General features: G+C 38.5%; 1 protein-coding gene across 1 annotated transcript; it reads left to right on the top strand.

Annotated features, from left to right (window-relative positions):
* Nucleotides 1-557: 557 nt before the first annotated feature.
* Nucleotides 558-14,224, top strand: LOC139728140 (transmembrane protein 59-like). Its single transcript, XM_071639107.1, has 6 exons — nucleotides 558-721; nucleotides 2,817-2,931; nucleotides 9,071-9,171; nucleotides 10,266-10,473; nucleotides 12,051-12,298; nucleotides 12,878-14,224. The coding sequence occupies exons 1-6, from the start codon at nucleotides 563-565 to the stop codon at nucleotides 13,067-13,069; spliced, it is 1,023 nt and encodes a 340-aa protein (XP_071495208.1). The 5' UTR covers nucleotides 558-562; the 3' UTR covers nucleotides 13,070-14,224.
* Nucleotides 14,225-15,638: the final 1,414 nt, after the last annotated feature.

Raw genomic sequence — 15,638 nt, 5'->3', positions numbered from 1 at the left:
TTTCATGAGCTAACAAGAAAATGTCTTCAGCGGAAAAACATAACCTTACCGCGCTCACATTTCAAGATCTCTATCTATTTCTCTTTAGTGCCACTTACGTACTTCCGGGTGGGGGGGGGGGGGGCAAAATGATGACACCTTATGTATTTCTTTGTATGGTGCACAAAAAGTATGGGGGCCCGAGCCCCACCCCCCCCCCCCCCCCGGCCCCCACGGTTCCGCCGGCCATGTAGTATCTGACAACTTCTGCAGTGGACAAAAAGCTTTCTTCGTCTGGAGAGTACAGATCTGTTATGTATAAAGCCCGGAATCGAATGTACTCTCTCAGCAAACTGAGATCATTGCACATTGATAGAACTATTCTCAGTCTTTTAAATAAATCAGTTGTTGAAAATACTGCACATGTCAGGGCATTCGGTGAAAAGGAGCCGGTTGCATGAAGTACAATACTAGTAACTGATTTGAGTTTCACTCAAACGTTTTCACCGCTAACCGTGCTCGCACCTACATAACATTGTGAACTTTCACCTCCCTTCATTATGTAGACTCAGCAATCACAACAATGGCCACCCTTACGCAGTTTATGATATGTTTGGGTATAGTTTTCAAGTTGTCACTCGCAATCGACACGTCAAAATCTCCATTTGATGATGTTTTTGAGGACGTAACATCTTGTAGCGCATCATGTCAACAAACATACCCTCTTCACACATATCCAAAGGTAGTGTTTCTTCTGTCTTTTTCGTGAGGTGTTCGCATCGTTGGTAAGGTGTCGAGTGTCTTGGCATTGTGGATGTTTACAGTGTGTTGTGCATTGTGTGTGCACACCCGAGGTTTACGTAAAAAGTGTAGGGCCTAGGGCCTATAGCTATATTGGCTATGCAGTGAGTGAACGGTGTCGCAATCGCTATTGCAAATTACTGGTACGTACTTAGAGACAAGGAATCCTTGCAAATTAAGTGTGAACGAATACAGGGCTCATAAGTTTTACATAATTTGTTCTTGCTGACTTTCACGCAATCTACTTGTACGTGCGTGTGCCTCTATAATTCACTAAATTATAGATACATTACAAGATGAATGGCGATGTTTGTATCATGAAATTGAAATGCATGCCAACACACATTCGCACACTCGCAGAAGAGGGTGCTAATAATAAAAACCTTCTAGATAATTTACTAGTAATAGTAATTTAATGTGCTTTTGTATCCTTGTAGTTGTATTGAACTTGTATTTTCTGTTACTGTAGATCCTAGTTGAGATAGGAACTGTCCTAATGTTAGTCGTTACATGTATCGCAAATTTACAAATTTGTAACTGAACCAAATTGGGCTGAAATTGGATAAACTTTATTATTATTTTATTATGAATATTAAGTAAAATTTGCATGAATTTGAACCAAATCAGTTGTTGGAAGCGTCACGTCGTCACTCAAAGTAAACTTGCTCTTTACGAGAGATCATGGCATGACGATGGCATAGCCGCATACGCTGCTTGCACAGTCTATGTGCATTGTAACATTAAAATTGAAGTTACTGTAACCATGTTGATGGGACTCAACGCGGGAGCTGAATGAAAAATGCATGTGTGCATGTCTGTCTGTCTGTTTATCTCATGGTCTTGTGCAATCTAGTAGGAACTGCATTTCTCATTCGACATTCAACTTGCCATAAAAACTATGAACATTGAGTTTTGTTTTGTTTTTGCTCCTGTCCTGGTTACTTGAAAGATTCATTGTCTGCAACGTATTGGTAGATGGCTAAATTCAGTTTCAGATTGTGCAGGCAGCATACACCACAATCGGATTGTTCGCAAAGATCAAGTTGTTGAGCGACAACATGAAGTTGATATTGATATTGATAATTTCCGATGACCGATTTGTAGTTCAAATTTACCTGAGTGATTACAAATATTAGTTATAGCTATTCTATACAAATGTAGTGTCTACATGTATATCCTGTGATTTTGGTCCAAAAATAGTGATTGTACGTGGATAGGAAAGTACATTAGCGCCCAGGAGGGAAATGGCCTTTTCTTTTTTTAATAATTTGTTAAGATGGAGATTGTGCGAGAAACGAACCTTATTTAATTTTTAACCATCTGTATGTACACTGTAAATATATGAAAAGGTGGAACAAAAACTACATGAACGTGTACAATGTGTAAACCACACCACAGGAGATTCCACAGAAATGTTTATGGCACTATAATACATCGTAGTCTTAGGGCATAAAATTTCATATACTTCAATGCTGCAGGTCCAGCTTGTGAAAATCCCACAGAGATTGTTGTTGACTGAACACCTAACAAATGGTACAAAAAGAAAAAACAGAAAGAGTACCGAAGAGGAAGAAATAAAAAAAGATAAAAATGAAGGAAGAAGAACTGAAATTCTACTAGTTGAAAGTCTACTACAGTGTACATGTACATGTATTAGCATTGGCGGCGGTACTGTAACAATTTCACAGATGATCCTGAAAAGTCTGTTGTACTTCATGGAGGAATATGAGAATTATTTTTTTCTTCTGTTGAATTACTTTATTTCTTGGGGGTGTTTCATAAAGCTGTTCTTAAAGTTATGAATGACTTAAGAACGAGTGGTGATTAGTTCTTGTGCTACATTGTATCGCGCACTCCCCCTTTCCTCCTCGTTTGATTCCAGATGGAACGTTGAGGAGTATCTTGAAGAAGAAGAAGAAGAATGAATTATTGAAATTCTGATAAGTACAGCACATCAGAACGTGTTCCAGTCGTTAAGTCGTTGATAACTCCAGAACAGCTTTATGAAGCACACCTTTCCTCTCTTTTACACCAAGATGGAAGACCTGAGGGCCTGTCAGAGAGGCTGTCGGCTGTTTTCCATGCTGGAATTTGGAGAGGTGGACTATGAAGAAACGGATTTCAACGCCACAAAGCTGGCATGCAAAGGAGGTAATTGGAAACTTCAATGAACTAGACAAATGTACGGTACAAATACTATAAAGATCAAGAGAATGATATATTTGGAGGATGATATTTTGGAGTAAAAATCACTAAATTCAAAGTGTTCCTGTACAACAACAGCAACAACAAAAGATAAACAAGAAAGAACAATGAGAAAATTATTTCCGCTCTGAAAAGTTTGCCTGTAAACTGATTTGCAATGTAGCATTCATTCTGGATATGGTGAAGATACATGTAGGTTGTAGGTAAGTATATGTATCTTTGCTTTATGAATTTGCCCCTTGTATTAAACTTGGATGTACAGTATTTGTGTGCACAGAATGATCATTTTCTGACCAACTTTGAATTGAAGTGTAAAGGAGTTGCTGGCTTCCCTTTTAAAGTTCCCAAGAAATACATTTGTACCCCTGGATTTGGCAGAATGCTGTTTTGATGTTGAAGACCACCCCTTACAGTGTATGTGCACCAGATATAAAAATTACATTTGAGATCTCTATTGGTACCGGTAACTGAAACTATGTACGTACGTACATGTAGTGTATTGTGTTCATATACAATGTTTTTGAGCGATCGTGCTGACAGAATGTAAGCTTCATACGCGTATCCGGGCAATTACCCCCAGAGGGCAATACCCCCCCCCCCCCCCCCCCCCCCCCCAGCTAAATACTGGTTAGTGGTAAGGTTAAGAGTAAAGATTAGGGTTAGGTTTAGGGTTAGGAGTTTGGGTTAGGGTTAAGATTAGGTTAGTATTTTTAGAATTAGGATTAGGGCCAGGGGAAGGGTCCGGGATACAATTGCCCAGGGGGTAATTGCCCTAGACCCTTTTAAATATGTTGTACAAGTACTGTACAATGTACTGTACATACCATAAATTACTCACTGTACATGTAACTACCTGCTCTAGAGCTATTTAGAGGGGACCTCCAGATGAATTTCAGACTTTTACATTTGAACTACTATAAATTAGTCAAACTGAGCACAGAGTTTCAGAATTTTTAGTGATTGGGATGAGGAATGAGAATGTTTTCAAAATCTATAACAAATTGCAATGAACAAGGATGATGACATAGCAGCCTCACCGAAGGAATGCATGAGTTGGGGCTCAAGGAAGCAGAACAAAAGAAGGCATGCATAGATTTTTCACAGGTGAACTTGTTGAGCAAGCGGTATTGTAATGGAATTACACTGCTACATTTCTGAAATATATGAGGCTCTGATGTCATCAACACTGTTCAGTGTAATTTTTTAAAGATTTTTAATTTATTGGTTTATCTGCTCAAGGACCACAATAAATTCCACAAATCTATACATGGAGCTGTCGATTTATGTATTACATGATGTGAAATTATGAAAATCGTCCGGAATGCCCCTTTAAGAACTTGCCTCTTGAATGTCCTGATTTTCATCATACACTGTATAGTAGTAATACAGTGTTTGCATAATACGCATTCAGCAGCTGTGATGACTTGATATTAGGTCCTAAATTGTGTACCCAGTATTGTGTAACATTTTGTACACATTTGACTACAGTGATTCCAGCATTATTGCCCTGTACAAAATGAACCTCCATGTTTGCCATTGAGCTGTGTAACCATTTCTGTTTGAAGATATTTTGCCATTTGTTTGAAGCAGCTTTACTGACCAAGCACATTGTACTTGATGTGTTTCCCCTGCATGTTGGGACATGAATTACAATGTATAAAAACCCCTTCGTTCACACACTTCAGAATTTTGCCACAAAATATTTTGCTTGTTCCTTAATCAAAACACTGCAGCAAGTCTCAGTTACACATGACAACTTTTAAAGTAAAAGAAGGAAACTTTACCTCAAACAAGAAATCATAACAATCAAGTCATGGTAAAATATTGACATCAATGTAACCTTGTACAGGTTTGTTGAACTGAAGCACCATACAAGGTTTACAACTGTGCATGCATGTGTGTGAATCATTGGGGGATGGGATTGGGGGGGGGGGGGGGAGTAGTGGATAGCTGTAGTCTTTAGGGAAATCTTGTAAAAATGATTTGAAGGAATGTTTTTATTGCTGACCTCGTAAATCCGTAACATCAGAGTACATGTACTGTAAGTAAAGCTAGAATATCATAAGTGTAGAAATACACTACAGGTATATGATGTACATGTACATGTACATGTACAGTGTACATACATGTATGTGTACACTGTACACATTGTACATACATGTACAGTGTACACTTTTTACATCCATATTATCATTTCATAGTTATTTTTGTTCAAAGTACTACAGTACTGTTTGTACCTGTACAACTGTACATACACTTTGTACTGCAGCATGGGCTTGCAAAACAGGGCTCTGACTGTTGATAATCTATCACGTTCCAGCATAATTTTACACCATCTCGACTTGGCTGTAAGGGATACATGACATACACTGTACCAATGTTTCAGTCAGTCTGCTAGCCAATCTGTCCATTTGTCTCGCTGATAGCAATATACAGAGATCTTTATTTATTTGCATATTATGCACATACAGTGTATACAATGTGTGCTCTTAAAATCTGTCATACATACAAGGTGTACAGTGTACATGTGTACATTATGTACATATGTACAGTATTGAATCTTTGTCAGCTTGATGTGAAGATAAGCATGGGCAGTTACCAATGGAGAATCCCTCTCCCCGAACAAACAAAAACAAACAATGTACGCTATTAGACAATAGTAATGACACATGAAAGAAATTCAAGTTGTATCATACAATTGTATATCAACAGTGAGAGATGATTCATGATCCATGATGTACGATAATACAGTAATAATAAAGATATGGTTTTTTTGTTCAAATCTGACAATCTAGCAGCTTGAAGGCTGATTTAAGGTTGCTTCACATTATAGAACTTACAGAATTCACAACTTAAGGTAATGTACAATAAAGTTGAATATGATGCATGAGAATAAAATGCAGTGAAAATTTCTCATTGATACACATCAGACCTTAGCTTCTATAACGGAATACAGGTTAAAATTAAAGGGGTCGGTGCAATATAGTGCTAACCCACACAATAGTCATTTTGAGATAATCGCTGTTGAATGTTTGGAAAGTCCATACATTGTACATTAATAAAACATGAATGCATGCATTATTTTACCATCTTATTGGTTGAATTCAAATATGATAATTTCACGGTGGTTAGAGTGAAGAATAAGGATTATGAAAATGCATGTAACTCATTTTTGACAGAAGTGTAGGTTAGCACTATATTGCATCGACCCCTTCAATTGCAAAACAGGAAATGAGATTTAGGATGGTACATGTATAAGGCAAGGTGGAGAAAAGGGGGCATGATACAGCTGTAGTAAAGAAGGAAGAGTTGGGGGAAATAGGTCCAATGCACAAAAACATGAAAACTAAAAGTAAAGAATGTGGTATCCACACGACATTAAGCAGGAATAGGTAATCAGCATACGTGTATGTCCATACATGTAGATATACAAGAAACAAACAAACATAAAACGAAACAAAACAAAACAAAACAATAAAACCAGTAGAAATTAAAAAGATACTTAGAATGGGAGATAAATCAAGATACTGTCGTAAGAAAAGGCTGGAGAGCGGTATGGTTGATACATGTATGAATTGGGGGAGGGGGGAATAAAGGGGACTGCCAGTTGGATCATACAAAATTTGATATGTAAAAAACAACAAAAACATAAAAATGATGACATGTGATGTGAGATCTTTAATACTGGAGGCACTAGGTACTACTACACATACACATTGTACACTCTCTGCTGTACAAAGATCTAATCCCACAGTAGATCCATTATTGGTGTATGTACACTGTACTCTGTTTCTCTTGTGCAGTGTATTTGGCTTGCGTGGAAACACTTGACTCATAGTCACTCATACTGTGGTTTTTAGCCTATCACTGCAGCATACGTGTACTGTGTACATTATTGTATTAAAGGTTTTATATCTCCTCGATGACATGGAAGTGTGCCTTGTACATGTGCTAGCTCCAGTTGTTCATGTAAATGGGACAAATCAAGCGTTGCATCTCAATTTTGATAACATTAACAGTGTAGTACCCCATGACGTTAATTATCGCAAAGTTTGTGTAAAGCTGTATTTCATGCAAAGATGTAGTGAATGCAAGAGACCCATATTAAAAGGAAGTGATATATTAGAGGCACTGTCATAAACAACAAAATTAAAGAACGTTGACTCATCTGATTTACATGTACTGTGTACAAACAATATTGTACAATCTAAGCATGAACGCTATTACACTGTACAGTACATTGTTTGTGGGAAGTTGATTACGTTATGGACTCATACTTGTAATCTGTGTACAGCTCTTGTATTGAATAGGAAACGTTTTACATTGTATACCAAAGGTATGCATTGTACATGTATTGTACAAGGAGGAGCAACAGAAATCCAGCCCTCTATTTCAAGAAACTTACTGTCACACTTTCTGTCCTGTCTGAGATGTTTAATATTCATCAATGCACATGTTTTTCACATTGACATGTGACTGTTTAATGTACACAACATGTTTATTCTGCAGAACTTGTAGTCGTACACGTTGTACAATGTACAAATTTGTATGCTTGGCATGTACAGTACTTGGACTTTAAAACACTATACAGTACACATCTGTTATACTTGTACACTGCCATTGTTAATGTTCATGCCAAACATTTTGAATGTAGGCCAAATTGATTTCATATCACCAACAAGATTGCCACTTCTCAGTGAATACGGGGTATTGTAAATAACCCGTAGTTTAGCCAATTCTGTCTTGTTATCATATTGTCCTGTTAGTGTCCATACACACACTAGAACCACACATACCAGTACAGTGTTTAGTCAATTGACAGTTCCTTCATGCCTTGTCCTCTTATTGAGCAAATTATTTGAGATACAGTATAGTATTTGGTTTCAAATTTGTATGAACACTTCAACAGATACACATACAGCATGAAACCTTTCCATATAAAGATATATTTAGGGCCTAATTCTTTTTACAATCAACTTTGTACAGCATGTACAGAGCATGACAAAGAAAAAGAAAATGGTGCCAGTATATCATCTAAAAAGTGAAACAATCAAGCGATGGCCGTGCTGGATCACGTGAAAGTGGGTCTAACATGCTGCATGGGCCATGTCATTGCAATACAGTGTATCTGAGGCATAACAACATGCTAGTACAGTACATTAAATGCAAAAACACACTACAGCCTGTACTTGTTTGTGTACTTGAGGGAATCACGGAGTAAAAACATTAAGTACTACATTACAATGTACGTACATTTGTATATAGTGTCGTCCCTTGTTACCCATTCTTACTTACTGTATTTTGTGAAAAGTAGAGTAGCAATTATTATATACCTCATTTCTAGAATCCTCTCATCTGATTGGTTAAAAGGGGAGTCATGAAAATAGCTGTGCCCTATTTTTGAGTTACTGTGACCGGAGCGCGGGCACAGTTCGTAAATAGGTTTTAGAGACAGTCGCGACCCCGTACACATAGATCGCCCATATGTACGCACCAATGATACGACCACCGCGCATTCAATCAGCGTGCTGTAAAAGAGACTAGCGGACTGGTTTGGAGACGTCAGACAGTCGCAACTCGCGTAACCCTACGTGGTACACATAGATGATCACTCATTGATCATGTACGCACCAGTGATACGACCGCCGCGCTGTCTATCAACATTGATTACAAGTGCTGTAAAAGAGACTAGAATCTATATTTTCGGTATCTATATTTCGGAATCTATATTTTCGGTATATAAAACAAATAATAACTGCTTGACATTCGGGTCACAGTTAAAATTATGGGCCCTCGGTGATGTGAAAACCATAACCATGCCCTCAGCTTCGCTTCGGGCATAGTTACGGTTTTCACATCACCTTGGGCCCATAATTTTGACTGTGCCCTCATAAGCAGTCATTATTTGTATACTAGACCCTTGCAACTGGGAAATTACTAACAACACACAAAAATGTCTGACAGGCAGCAATTCATAAAAAATGTCTGTACAGTGTATATGAAAATTTTGTCTTGTAAAGTGTGTTAGTGTGCAGTTTTATACATGACAAATTGTCCTTTACTTCATGGTTTTATTCATCTCCAGCATGTCACGATGCCTACCAGTATGACGGGGAGGATCTCATCTTTGCCTGCTGTCTGGGCTGTGCTGAGCAACTCCCATTTTCCATCCAAATGAGGAAAGAGGTGAGCCCAATCTGTATAAACCAAAGACACAGTACATTGACCGCCCCCCCCCCCAAAAAAAAAAAACAAAAAAAAAACAAAAAAAAAAAACAACAACAACAACAACAACCAAAAAATACATAAACAGTCTTTATATTCTAGGAAACAGAGAGATAAAGGCAACGTTTATGAACAAAGACTGAAATTAGGCAGAGAGAAATGTTGCTGTAATTTGTGATGTGCTTTCCAGTTAGTGCTGCCTGTCTTTCACTTTCTGTGTAGTACAAAGGATATGTTGGGTCAGCATGGATGATGGTAGAGGAAATCCCTGTCATGGTTTTGTGGGATTGTTAGCTTTGCTTTCATTGAGAGGGTATAGGGTTCAACCCCTGCCGCAACACCTAAATGTTCGAGCAAGATTCTACAAGTTTATCTACTCGTACAATGCTCCTTTCTAATGAGATCTACAATGTATTAATACCCTCCAAGAAGCTGAACACTATTACACTGTACATGTATGGTTGTACTCCTGTGTGCTAGAAAGTTCCAGTGTGGCAGAAATACCTCCCCCCCCCCCCCCTTCCCACCAGGTTTGATTCCAGTGATTTAGGTATACCAATATGTCTGAAAGGGTTTTGAGCACCTCAGCATAGTGGAAAGGTGCTATATCAAATTTTATTATCAATATTTTATAATACTTACTGTAAAAATGGAAATTTTTGTGGTGTTGAAATTTTCACGCATTTTGCGCAACCCGAAACTAGCGCGAAAATAAAAGCACGCGAATATTTTTGCTCGCCACATGTTCCAGTAGTTGATGTCTTCATTCCGCGGGATTAAAAACACGGGAAACTTTTCTTACCTGGCCGAACGCGAAAAATCAATCACGCGAAAATATCCACTTTTACAGTATATCCATCATTTTTGTTATCACAGTTGGTATTGCTATTAGAATAGTTGTCAGTTATTTTTGAATTTGATATTGTCATAATTTTCTTCTTTTTCATGTTTTTATTATGAATCGTTATTGTTCTTGTGGTTGTTGTTGTTGTGGTTGTTGTCATTATTGAATCCACTGACATCTTGTGACCTGACCCCTCTGTGTCTCCCACCAGTACGCCAGCCAGGAGCCCACCCTACACCTCCTGCACCCTCTCTTCTCAGTGCACAGCATCTTCCAGCAGCTGACCAGCAACATCCGGGGCGTGTCCTTCTCCGCCTCCATGTTCTTCTGGCAGGGGGACAACAACCAGGTCTACGTCTTCGAGACCCAGCCGGAGATCGACATCTTCACAGTGGACCCCGACCCACAAGAACCCTTCAGTAAGAATCCAGCCTTGTTGCTGGAACTCTTATGAACTGTTGTGAATCAAATATTGTTTGCCAGTTTGTCAGGCAAGATGCCAGAATCGTGTAGTTTTGTTGAGAGTGGTGTTGATTTAATGGTAGTTGAAAATGAAGCCATGGAAGGTATGCATGGAGAAATAGATTTTTGGTACAGTGGACTCCCATTATAACAAAGTCTTCGTGACCGTCAGTTTTCTTTCGTCATATCGAAATTTTGTTATAACCGAACAAATAAATAATAAAAATATACATAGAGTGGATAATGTTGAGGCCCGAGTTTTCACTTCGTTGTAACCCTAATTTTGTTATAACCATGTTCGTTATAATGGGAGTGCATTGTAATCTAATTTGATATCTCCAGTAAATGTATCAGAGCTGAATATCAACAATAACAAAGATCGTTATTTATCTTATTTTTTCATAGGCTTCTTTTCTAACCATGTCAGGCAGTGGGGTTTGTATGCTCCTCATAATGTGGAAAAGCGTATAAACTACTCATCAAATGCCCAAATCTATCATATCTTAAACTAGAGAAGCACTCTGAGAGCGCATACCTCCGCCAAGTATTTTTTTCCACCATTTTCCACCACTAATCTTGTTCTTCCATTAGAGATATCAGTGATTTCCACCCATACGTACTTATAGCATTGTGTGCTGAAAGTCGCCCGATTTCCCAATAATATAGAAGCCTTTGTTACGTCATAAACCCTCAGCTGCACGGCGCACCTCTCCCTAGCAGAAACTAGAGCACGCAATTTAGTGCGCGCATGCAAACCTCAAATACGCGCAGCCTGAACTCCCAAGTTCATTGACCCTACCTGCCAAAATATCAAAAATCCTTCATAAATCCCCCCAAGATTTTCGGATCACTACCAAAAGTTAATCGTTTGTTACTTGTGTCATTCTCAACCTTTCCTGCAAGTTTCATCTCAATCCGTTAACTACTTTTTGAGTTATTTTTCACACAGACAAACTAACTATTAAACTAACTAACTAACTAACTAACTAACAAACAAACAAACCAACGGCAACGAAAACATAACCTCCTCCCTTGGCGGAGGTAATTAAAGATTTGAGCTGTTATCAACACAGCTCTCTTACATAAACAAAGATGTTAAATTTACTGGGGAAAGAAACAACTTTATACAAACCTAGCAGCAAGCAAAGATACAGGTATCAGCCACAGGACTCAAGTCCATAGAGATGGCAAACCTATCATCGCACAGTGATTCTCACAATATGCCTAGACATTTGCGTCTACTTATTGGTCTATTCTTTTGGTTTTTCTGATTGAACTAATATACATGTATTATGATAAACTGTAAAACATGATATTTTTCGCGGTATGAAATTTTTGCAAATGGGAGCCGACGGCCTTATTCGCAGCATGAAATTTTCGCGAGTTGCCTCTAACATTCAATGCGTATAGTGTAGACAAGATCTTTAGCATGCATTTTAATTTCGCGAAACTGCTCTCGCAAAATTCGTGAAATTAAAATGCATGCGAACTTTCCTCATTTTACAGTATGATATTTTCCTTCTGGTGTCCTCAGATTTTGGCAAGCCCTTTAGCGGCTTTGAGACCAACCTGGAAGTACTGAATGACCACGACCCGACCTCTGACCCCAGCCGACCTTACTCCAGCCACCTGGACACCTCCACGTGGTTGGATTGTGTCGCCAAACGCTCAGGGCTCCCTCGCTGGCTTCTCTCTATCACCATCCTCCTCTCCTCCGTGGCTCTCCTCTGGCTCTGCTGTGCTACCATGGTAACCGCACCAGAGAGGCGGGTCCATGTACCAGTGAGTAGACTCTTTTTACCAGCCCCCTAAAATAGCTTGATTTTCAAAGTTTGTACAGAATTTAATTGTTTCCTTCATAGTGTAGTAACTGTTCAGAAACAGGTATGGCATAGATCTTTACCTGTCTGCACAAGTCAGTAAATTCTGATAGATTAACAATAAGCTTCATACCTGATATTGGTGGTAAGAATTTATTTTACAGCAGGCACCTTCTATCGCAAGTTCCTCCTTCATATCAATAGGTGTCCTTGGACATGTGTGCCGTTTTTAAAGCAGATTTTTGTGATATCACTTTAATGTTTCATTCTGAAAGTGAGCAAGGCTGTGTTAGTCAATAGTATTGCCTCTGATGTGTGATAATGACTGTGATACTGTTCTACTGTGCAATGTTCTTGTGCAGAGCAGCCACATGCAACATTTTCCCTGATTCAGACTGTCTCAAGAAGTCAATTTGGTGACTTCCGTGTTTGTATTTCAGTATTCCCATTAGGGTTGATTGGACATGGTAGACTTGCAGTTATGACTGATAGACAACTGACACTGTTCAATACATTATGCCATTTTCAATCCATATTCTAGAAACTGAGCATCCATGGAGATTTGGAGTATCTGAAGGAGAGCAAGAAATCCCCCATCGGCTCCCAACCAGTCTACATCACTACCCTCACCTCTACCCCGCCCACATCGGACAGCAGAGTGAGCAGTGACGATGATGACGTGCCACCCCTAAACCTCAGCATCGATATAATGCCCACCCAGTCAAAGATTTGAGCTGGCTGGCCTCTCCGCGCGGCTGGCATATTTTTAATAACTTTAACATGTAACTAAGAAACAATCAGAGATGTAAAGAGTCTTTTCAAGTGTTTATGTTGTATCACGGCATACAATCATACACATAACGCACACCCTCAAACAAAATAAACACAGCAATGTTTGCTGCTCTGTCAGAGGATTAATCTTCCTCCTCATAGGTCATTCTGTGATTGATCATTATATTCCAGGTATTAATTTATGTGAACTTTTCTTTCTGATCTACAGACTTTTTGTCGCTGCTCTGAAGGAGATGTGAGAGATTTGTGCAAGGCACGATAGCTGTCGGTATATAAGAATTACCACGGGATATGCTTTCTGTATATTGGGCAATAGTCTTATCTCTAAGAGGTGTTTTTTCGCTTTGTGTAATCAATTATCATGACGTTGTGTCTTTTCTCCTGTTTCTGTGTTACGTGGGAAGCTGTACATGAAGTTCATTGTGAATCATGAAATAACTCAAGTGTGCAAAGGCCTTCATCACAAAGCCTTCAGTATGAAAAGCAGTCTCTTCACAGATCACACAGAAACTTGCAATACTCCAAGAATTATATTTTATAGGGTGCTTGTGTCACGACTATTTCAAATCTGGTCCATGCTTTATGCACCGCTCAATTTGCATATTTGCCTGTGCAGTGTACACCCATTTCTGCTTCAGCCCATGGACTAGATTTAAATCATGGAATTCTCTTGATCACTAAGATGAAGCAAAGAAGCAAAAAATATGAAATTTGAAAACATAATAGAGAGTGATTTATAGACAAATGAGTGGAGCATGGACTCTGTTGTTGGTGCAAATAGAGGCTGCCATTAAATCTGTTACCATGGTACAAACTACATCATCTTCCATGTGCACGCTACACCAGACAGCTGCTACGATTATTCTTATTTTGGGGTCAAATAGTTTATGTTGACACTAGAAATTTAGGTATTTAATAGCATTATCATTTATGTGGTTTGTTACCATAGTCCACCAATGTCTTTGTGTATTTAAACAACCGAAGGTACATTGTATGTGTACAAAAGTTTTCTATTTACGAAGTAAACTCATTGATTCAAATAGTATGTAAGTCTACATTTGCAGCTTAGTTTAGACTGCTGTGTTTGTAACTTGATGTTGGGTAATGCTCTCAACTTGGTCTGTCAGAAGTGAATTGCATCTTCTGATTATTTTCCACTTTGCTCAGTCTCATTTAGGTGCTCTTCCATCTAGTAGACCACCTAAAGGTCAAATGTCAAGATCATGGCTGTAACTTCAGGTATATCTTAATGATGAGGTGTGGTGTACTCTGGCTAACATCTCTATTACAACAACAACAACAACAAAAGAAGTGAACAGAAAATGGTCAGAACATGCTAGAGACATCAAGAATATGTGCACTGAAGTGTATCAAAGTACCGCGAAAGAAACTTATATTTTATAGGCATTGCAGAGACTGAACTAGTCTTGGGTATAGTCATTGGTGGCCAGGACTAAATACATTTAATTTACATAATTTGCAATGTTGTATTAGGACACAGGGATATGTTCAAGAACATTTCAGAACCGTGGTACCATCTTATTCTCTGGGAAGAGGGGTTGTGTAGAAATTTATGAAACTCGTGGTGTTGGATTCCTGTTGAAAGACGTGTTTGGGGAGTTCCCCTGTTCCATTTTTTTTTTTAATTCGTCAACAAGACAGTCATGTCTCAAGGTATATTGCGTTAACAAGTGCTGGACCTTGCACATATTTTGTGTTTAAAAAAAAAGGGCAGATTTACAGAATGGATGGCTTTTGATGTTACATAAACATGTCATTGTGATGTTTCCGTGGGTATAATAGTTTCTCCGTGAGGTAGATGTTTAAGACAAAGCACAACATTCCTTCTCCTCTGTAAGTTTATAGATTTTGAATGAATCCAAGAGGAAGCTGCTTTTGCTGTGGGTTGGATTTAGTAACTTTTTCTGTCCCGATTTCATTTCTTCCCGTTGCACATTGTCATAGCACATGCGAGATTCCTGTGGGGATACATGTAGTGTGAAAGAAAAGGAAGTGACTTTTCACACTCTAAAGTTTGGTGTTTTGAGGTTGCGCAAGTCTGGGTGGTATAATTTACCGGGAATCTGGCGACAAAATACTAGATAGTTCTATTCATATACACTGTTGCATGTAGGCATGTTTAATTCCCATCATAATCAATTGTTTCAAACTTGGCATGTACGCGTAAGTTTCTCTTTTTGACTTGTTAAGTTTCAAGCAGATTACGTTGCTTTGCTGCAAACTTTTTTTTTTTTTGTAAATTGTTTTAAATCATATGTCTGCTGGTAAACATGGCTCTTAGAGGAACAGCTAACACTTGCATGATACATGTACATTCAATTCTTGTTATATATTTTTCTTTATGTGAGCGGTGGTTGAGGGGTTTTCATGTATCCCAAATTCATATAATGTATAGTGTCATAGTTATATGTAATAAACTAAATTACTTTGTAGTGTATCTTTGTGTAACTGATGACTCTTATGTTCCGATCACTGTTGTTTGAAAAAAT

Source organism: Diadema antillarum, unplaced genomic scaffold, assembly GCF_040938485.1.
Source record: "Diadema antillarum isolate AM-2024a unplaced genomic scaffold, OU_Dant_1.0 seq00000166_RagTag, whole genome shotgun sequence".
NCBI lineage: Eukaryota > Metazoa > Echinodermata > Echinoidea > Diadematoida > Diadematidae > Diadema > Diadema antillarum.
Note: the sequence above shows the minus strand (reverse complement) of the source record. Positions and strands in the feature narration are given on the sequence as shown.